Raw genomic sequence first — 8553 nt, 5'->3', positions numbered from 1 at the left:
GGATAAGGACCCATAGTGAATTTCTCTTTCATGTTTTCTCCCTGTACGAATGGTCGATGCAGTGAGCCTAATTATTACAATGTTAGTGTAAATCTGCAATTGCAGGTATTTAAAAATTTTAAACTCTTAATTGCCATCGTTGGCATTTCTGTAAGAATGCCAACATTGTTCTCCCACTGCAAATCTGGTCAGTGGATTTTTACGTCGTCATTATCCTCCCGCTGCATGTTTGATAATTTTATCTGTGATGCATTTTATTGTATATTTTATGAGTCTGTGTTAGTTGTTGTATAGAACAGTTTCGGACTTTTATATGTGTCGATTTTTTATTTTATATGCTAGACAACAGATGTCAATTAGCCAGCCGTCTGTCTTTTAATATCGATTCATGTCTACATTGTCCATAAATGCAATAATAAATAAACAAATAAATAAATGAATACAAATGTAATTGCCTATATTAATAATTGAGATCATAAACTACAAAATATAATACCAAAAAAGTTCGGAAGAAGAGGCGCTAAGCATTTCAAACACAAACATAGTGCAGACAGCATGTCATGAAAAAAAATCATCATATAATTGGAAAAAAATAGGAGTAGATGGGTTAAATGTCGGCGACTTAGCAAATGTGGAACCACAAATAAATATACACCGCACAGAATACATACTGTGAGGATTGATGTATGGTTCTGTTTGGACGGTGTTAAGGTTTATAATTACCAAATCATCTATGCTAATTGCAACTAGCCCATCTATGGCGTTTTCCATTACGTGTTAGCTGTAAGCTAGCTGACTTTCCTTTGACAAAATTACACAGTTGTCTCGAACATTTTGGGGTGTTTAGATTTTATGTGTCAGTTTTACAGTAAACTTCATCTGGGAGTGACAAATAAACAGTTTGAAGCAAGCACACTTGACTTCTTCTACTTGGAGAATTGCGAGTGAGAGAATGAGAACAGATGCTAAAGAATGCCTTTAAAAATATATATTTTAACACGTTTTAATATGTTTAAAGCACGAGGGAGGGTTAAAACCTGAACTAATTTGGTTATATGTCCTGCCTATGTCGCATAAATTCGCCGATTGTAGGTTGGTCTGGAATGTATCCCCTTTTCCTACCCCATGAGATTTTTTCAAACTTTCTAACTCTTGGTTGCAAAACGCCGCTTCAATGGACCGACTAACACTTCCTGAGACAGACATTGGACACACTAATTGGAGGAAAAGGAATTGGGTAATGTGGCATACACAGCATTTACACGGCAGAGCAGCCAGTTCGCTCGCTGCAAAGACCTCTGCAGTTCATTGGTCACTAATTCAGGCAAGGTTGTGTTTGCCTCCGTCGGATGGCAAAGGCGCTCTTCCACCATGGATGTTTTCACATTAAAATATCACCTATCCGTTCTCTCGTTTCATCAAGGTCCATGCCGTGATTTCAACCCTAATGTAACATGTGAAGATCGATGAAGTGCAAAAAATGTTTTGGGCTAATAGTGTTACTGATGCTGGTCATCCCCCTTTTTTTTTTTTTTTTTTGGAAGGAGAACAATATTTCCTGTAGTCCCCTTTCAACTTAACCCAACCAGCTCATCTCAAACATATTGAATCCTTTGTACTTGATCAAATAGTTCAGACACGCATGACACGTTCTAGTAATAACACGTTAATACCTCCTAGTCTGTTTATATTGCTTCTGACGCTGCGCACAAGTTGTAGTCACACATCCAGTACACACCTGAGTTACTGACATCCCATCATAAGCACTCTTGTGACTACATCAGCGAATACATTCAGGCAGAGCAGCTCATGTGATTCAAGATTAATCCATGAGGAATTATTAAATGTGTCGGTTTTTTAAAAAGCTGTACTCATGGTCAGCTTCACAGCAAATTGGTGTGTTGATGCATTAGTTATTATTGGCAAATCAAACACAAGAGAGCATTTACAAAAGAATGCATATGAAAAGTGAGCACGTAGTAAAGCTTTTTTTTTTTTCACAGCATAAAATGTAAATGAGAGATATTTGTGTGAGGAGAGGCCTCTGATCCATTGCGTGTCACAGCTCTTTTTTGCATAAAATATCGGTCGAGTCCTGATTGAAAATGTTTATATATATAGATAGATATATATATAGATTTCCTCTGTTTCATAGTAATTCTTCTAAAAGTTTTCACAGGCAAGCGTTCAAAGTTTGTCCCGTCTTGTCATGAGAGTACAGAAAGAGCTCCTCGGTTGCCACGACGACGACGACACTATTTCAGCGAGGAAGCGGTGGTGTGTACGTTTTGGGCGGGAAGTTTCCTAAGATCCCTCCCTTTTTAAGTGGGGGTGGGGAGGGCGTTCAGGCCACGCCCCTCAGTGGAAGCCCCTCCCTTTGATTGCTATGAGGAGTCCTGGTTGACTGCTTTGCCTCCGTTCATGGTGGGGGTCCCTGAGCTCTTCCGGGAGCGGTGCTTGTCCTCGATCTCGTGCAGCGACGGCTCGCGGTACATGCAGACTAAGAAAGATGGCAGGGGTGGGGGGGGGCGAAATGAACAAATGAGAATGCAGATGGATAGAAACAAGGTAAACAGTTAAGTTGGGAATTAGTTAACTGCAACGGACTAAAATATACACAATAAAAAATGATTGAAGGTTAACTTTTTTTTTTTAAAGGGGATGTCAACCCCCCAAAATTCTTTACAATAAATTATTCTATGCGCCTTTGAACGTTTAATTTATTCATTTTTTTGTTACCTTCAATGGGCCTCGGTACAAAGTGAGAGGAGGGTTTTGTCTTCTTGACCCGATTGCCTTTCATGACTTGGCCCTCCTTGGTGAGGCCGAGGAACCAGGCCCGGCCCGACTCCTGCTGCCGGTACACAGTGGACGAGTAGATCACGTAGTAGTTCTCGAAAACCGACTCCTTGAATTTGCACTCCGGCGTGAACATTTCCTGTGAGAGGCGAATACATACAGTACTGTAAATATATTAATCGTGAAACAATGTGTCCAAACCTTTTACAGAAAAATGGAAGCATGCAACAACACCGGCTTGGACATTCTTGGACTCTTGAGTCATTAAAATACACTAAAACAAATCCATCAAGCAAGTCAATGTAGTGGTAACCTAAATCAAATCGAAGTCAGTATGAACGCAGAAAGTTCACTTCCAGTGGAAAAGTGAAAAATGGACTCCCACCACGAGCACGTGAACATTGCCAAGGTCAGCAAACACACCACACATGCTAGCACACACACCAACACACATGTCCTTGTGAATTCAAACCAAATTAGGATAACGGGGCAACAATGGAAGATTTCTATCACTCCTCATCATTATCAAAGCAGCGCGTCAAGGAGAAAGTCAATGAGTCGCAGGAAAGATGGAAAAGACGAGATATTGGCTGCGTTCTACATGACTGTCATGGCAAAGCGGAGAAGCAAATAATGATCTATGTCATCACGGCCTCTGTGCGACTGTGTGTTTCTAATTCACCTCTCTGTATGTACGGATGTACACTGATTCTATTTTCACCTGGCATAAAATCCCACTCAAGCATATTCCCACCCACTCCGGGATCTTCATTGCGCTACTTTTGGGTCCAACTAATACCCGGACCGAGCAGCCGTTTGAGTAATGCGGTCAGTTTTAACGACTCCTTGGCGAAGGTTCAGTCATGAAAAACTTCTCTTTCACCTTCTCCCGGGAGTTCCTGCCCCATCCTACTCCATCACTACGGCTTTCCCACGCCCTCGGAATGACTCCTATTCACCGTTTCCACTGTCTCAACATGATCACCTCGACTCTACTTGGCTACAAAAAAACTATACTCCATTACATGCGCCATCCAACCCCTCTACAACCATACACACAAACGCACACTCCTCTACATTGTAAATCCACGCCCCCTCCTTACAAATAAAGCTCAGAATTCTTTTATTTTTTTTTTTAGAGCTCATTTTTGTTTGGTTGTCTGTGCTGGCGATACATTATGAATTACAGCAAAAAAAAAAAAAAGTGACCAACTGTTGTCCACGCATAAAATTAGCAGCAAAACTCCATGTCACGATCTGCTTTGTTGTTTTAGGATATTATTATTTATTTATTTTTTTACTTTAGTTCCATGTTTGTTTCCGTGTTCCTATGTCTTCTGTCTCATCAAGCTTATTGTATCCACCTGTGTTGGTTTACCCAAGCCTCAGTGTTCACCAATCAGCTCCCGCCAACCCTTCGTGTCTTGTCCAGGTGTTCCTCGTTGTCTCGCTAATTTGTTTGTATTTAGTTCCCGGTTTGCTTTCACTTCTTGTCAGTTCATTGTCCATGTCAGATGTTGTTGTCTTCCATTGTCTTGGTGCCTGACTCACCCCGTCAAGTTAATTCAAGTCCTTGTGTTTTGTTGGTTCCTGCTATTTTGTACTTTTTTTGCCCAGTCCCTTGTTTGCTTTGTTGTCTTTACTGCTGCCTCACTGCATTTGCGTCCTCCTCCACCATTCCGAAACCTAAATATGACACCTCACATGCTGTGTGACCGTTGCGTCAATTAGTGTACAGCTGCACTAAAAGTTCTATAAAAGATGAGAAATGTATTTAAAAAATTTGAGTTTTTCTCATTCCTTTTTAGGTCCATGTATCGATGGCAAGGAATAGGCAAAATGTTTGATGATTCATTCCTTTAAAAATGGATTGTTCATGATTGGCATCTTGTCGCAATTGAGGTCAACTGGAGTGGAGTTTGGATTTCCGTCTGAGATCCGGCTCCAACCCATTACAAATGTTTTTGTTTTGTCCTTTTCCTGATTTAGCATAAATTCCTCTTCAGCTCTTCAAGTGGAAGCCTGAAGGTTTTATTCCGAAATCCACTTTGTTTAAATTTCTCTTCCAACTGAAAAAAAACCAAGCTTTTACCTTGAATAATGTTTTGTCTGGTGATGCATTGTGCCTTTTTGTTACAAAGAACAGCATTTATTAGATAGACATTCGTCAGGATGTGGGGAAATATTTTATGGTCTGATAAAACTAAAATACCTAAAGTCAAAGTACCACATTCCAATATTTATGATGCGAAACCAACACTGTGCATCATCACACAAATAAAATAATTCATTTAACACGAATAACCTCATTTTTTAAAATATACCCCAGCTCTCCTCTTTATTTGAACGAGAAACCTTGAAAATGAAGAAAGTTATATTGATGTAGATAGATGTAGTTGATTCAGAACAGAGAGTTTTGTTTTTATGGAGCCTTGTCTCGATTTATCGGGGACATATTACTGAAAATTGTCTTTTTAATGGCTTGTATACAAATAGTTGGCTCTCTGAAGTGCCTTCCCACCCATGAAGTGTGAAATGAAACAACCACATAAATCGTTTGCTGTCTGCCGAGTTCTGAAAATGTGTCTGTGAGCTCGATGCTGTGCACTTCTGACCCGCTGTTACGTCATCGAGGGGCTGATTTAAATAATGACTCCACCACCAGCACCGTGGTGGTCCTCTGGCCATGACATGGCAAACGGCGTTCGGTTCTGATGCGTGACACCTGCTTGCTTGGTGAAGTTTTTCATATATTCACCGTTGCGCAACTTTTTCTCCCCACACTCCTGGCTCTGCTCCAATGCTCAGGCACCGCCAACGGTCGTCATGGTAATGATTGACGTGTGCTAAAAGTATGCTACGGATAGAACTGAGAATTGCTTTAAATTGTTGAAAAAAAATATTTTTAAAAAACATATATACTCCCCCGACACTGCTTTATCTAAAGCAGACACCTTGAAAATGAGTCAAGTTGTGCAGATAGCTGTAGCGATGCAGAACAGCTGGATTGGTTCTACACAGCCTAATCTCATTTTAAAGCAGGATTTGTGTGTGTGTGTGTGTGAGTGCATGCGGACGTGTATGCGTGTGTGTGCTGGCGCTTGTGAATGTGTGTGTTGGCAGTGTGTGTTGGCAATATCTCCTGCAGGTTTCTGTGCCCTTTTAAAGTTGTCCAATTCCAATTCCCGCCAGAGGTGACCATTTATATGATGTTGACGTGCGCGCAAGGCGTGTGTGTGCGCGCGCGTGTGTCGATGTGTAAAGCCAAAGAAATAATTAAAGCTGGTCCAAAAAAAAAAAAAACGACAGGTTGCGGATTTTTTTTCACACCTGTTACATTTCATAACTGGTCTCAAGGAAGTATGTTGACGCGATACATACATACACATTTTTATGTTGATGTAAGGACCTTTATGAAAAGTAATGCTGTAAGATAAGTTTCAACTGATAAATTGCTTCAGGATACAAGTTTGTGGTATATTCCTGCGTTAAACTATTACTATTAACTATCAATACAGGCATTTATAACTATATTTGGGGTGACGTCAAGTACTAGCAGTTTTCAAGTACTGAATTATGAAGCCTAAGTGGTGTTTTTGACCACTTGAGGGCAGTACCACAAACTATGAACAATATTTAAGGACACCAAAAGAGATAAAACTCCATCTCCATTTCGGCAATGAAATAAACGCACCAGATAATCGCATTGTTTATCTGTGTGTATTCATCTCATTGGTGTTACAAAGTATTGACTAATTAAAAATAAAGGCTGCCATATGTTGTCGAAAGGAAATGTGCGTGTGTGTGTGTGTGCGTGCACTATGCTCACACAGTATTTCACAGCTCAGCAACAGCTTGAGTCACTGCCCGTTTATTCCTAAAAGACACAAGCGTGCAAGGCAAGCACCGGAAAGGACTTTGGGAAGGTGAGGTCCTAGAGGTCAGCGCTGTATGGACACCTCACAGGGCGAGTTAGCGGTGGCCTACAGACGTTCCGTCAAATTGTAAAAGTTTCGATCTGGGCTGGGGCTCAGCGGGTCACGTCCTGCCTGTCTGGTGCCGGACGTGTTTGTGTGTGTGCTTGCAGCAGTGGTTCTGAAACTGAGGTCCGCAAGCAGTAATTTGGGGTCCATAAAATAATGAGCTATAAATGATAATGCTTTGTTGCAAAATTAAGCGCCTTTTCACTTAGAAAGCATATACGTCATATAATCTTTCATTTATTTATTTTTTTTTGTCATGTCGATGGAGGAAATTGCGATTGTGATTGGGGAGTACATTCGCTCAAGATGGTGGAAGACGCTCATTGCACTGGTAGTGTGGAGAAACAATGTTAGACAAAACAATCATTGAATATTTAGGATAGGATATTTACAGCTGTTGAACCGTGATTCAAGCTAGCAATAGCATTTAGCATTAGCCACAGTTTTAGCACCACCGACAGTGGATTAGCAATATTAATACATTTCTTTTACTGTGAGAGGATGGCTATGACGAGTAGCAACATCTCATCTGCAGTCTCAACGTAGCGTAACACCGCAACATTGGAGCTAATTGTTAGCCAATGCGTGACATTTTGCATTAGGAGTTAGCGTTAAGCTAGCAGACTTTCCCAAGGCCAAGTTATGTCATTTTTTTAAAGACACAATGTATAATTCACTGTGAGTGTCAATAAAAATAATTTTCAGTCATTCTGCTGCCTGTTAAGTTCATGCTGAAAAAATAAAAAATAAAACTCAACAATAAACTCATCATTTGGGTCACTCATTCATTAGTCAAAGAACCACTGTATAAAATTAAATTTATTAAAATTTTCTTCAGTTCCTTTCTCACGGGTGAAACATTCAAAATATAAAAATTCCCATGGCATTTTGGGCCGCACATGGTCGTTATGTTTGATTGGTAAAAGGGCAAAGTGTGAAACCTTGAAAAAGAATCTCTCCCGCTATGCAAGCCCGGACCAAAAAGTTTTCGGAATCCCTGGTAATAAGTCACAAGTATGAGCGCACTGTACTGCTCCTCAGAAGCTGTCACGCCACAGCGTCCTCCGTCCAAACAACGCAGCCGCAAGGACATCACTCCATGAGCTTGGCTTTGAGTATGTTGCGTGTAGAGAAAAACACTCTTGGGAATGATAAGGGCAGAATGTAAGTGACTTTGAAGTCTGACAGCGCACCTTGTTTGCAGATGACGGAGTGGGAAAAATGAGGTGAGGAACGCGGGTCGCAGTTTCTCATTAATGAAATCACCTTAATGGATTCGTGTGGAGCGCAGAAGCGCACAATGAAGAGGAATAAACACCGAAAAGGAGTGTAGCTCACTCACACGATAAAATGCTTGCCAAATGGTTCACCGACGGAGTTGGTTTGTCTGAGAGGAATACATAATGAAGCGTAGTTAGTGCAACAAAACTAGCGCACATTTCACGGCTAACAAACAGAGTGACTGCAAAATTCATATCAGGGCCGGCTTTTATGTTGCCTTTTGCCTTGAGATTTTTTTTGGGGTGTGTACAATGTGTGCCTTGGCTCAATAAAGTTTTGGGAACCGCTGTCCTAGACAGATGGGCGTTGCTAAATTGCAAAGCTTTTCTATCGACGTTGTCGCACGTGGGCAGAGCATGGCATTAAAGGCTGATGACCGTTTGGAGGATTGGCCATGATGAAGAGTGTGCGAGGGCATGTTCATTGCTCCACGTAGCTTTCATTTACATCACATATATAGAGGACTGAGAATTGGGGGGTATTGCTCACG

General features: G+C 41.0%; 1 protein-coding gene across 5 annotated transcripts in view; it reads right to left on the bottom strand.

Annotated features, from left to right (window-relative positions):
• Positions 1 to 1670: 1670 nt before the first annotated feature.
• Positions 1671 to 8553, bottom strand: part of LOC148326079 (fibroblast growth factor 12) — a 35773-nt gene continuing 28890 nt past the window's right edge. For all 5 annotated transcript variants that reach the window (XM_088310920.1, XM_088310916.1, XM_088310918.1 and 2 more), the window contains 2 exons: positions 2740 to 2938; positions 1671 to 2500 (listed from right to left, as the gene is read on the bottom strand). In XM_088310920.1, coding sequence (XP_088167046.1) covers positions 2385 to 2500; positions 2740 to 2938 — 315 coding nt within the window. In that variant the 3' untranslated portion in view covers positions 1671 to 2384. The remainder of the gene's footprint in view (positions 2501 to 2739; positions 2939 to 8553) is intronic.

Source organism: Idiotropiscis lumnitzeri, chromosome 12, assembly GCF_059441095.1.
Source record: "Idiotropiscis lumnitzeri isolate Australia: NSW breed Sydney's pygmy pipehorse chromosome 12, RoL_Ilum_1.0, whole genome shotgun sequence".
Classification (NCBI taxonomy): domain Eukaryota; kingdom Metazoa; phylum Chordata; class Actinopteri; order Syngnathiformes; family Syngnathidae; genus Idiotropiscis; species Idiotropiscis lumnitzeri.
The sequence above is the reverse complement of the archived record's forward strand: the minus strand, read 5'-3'. Positions and strand labels throughout refer to the sequence as shown.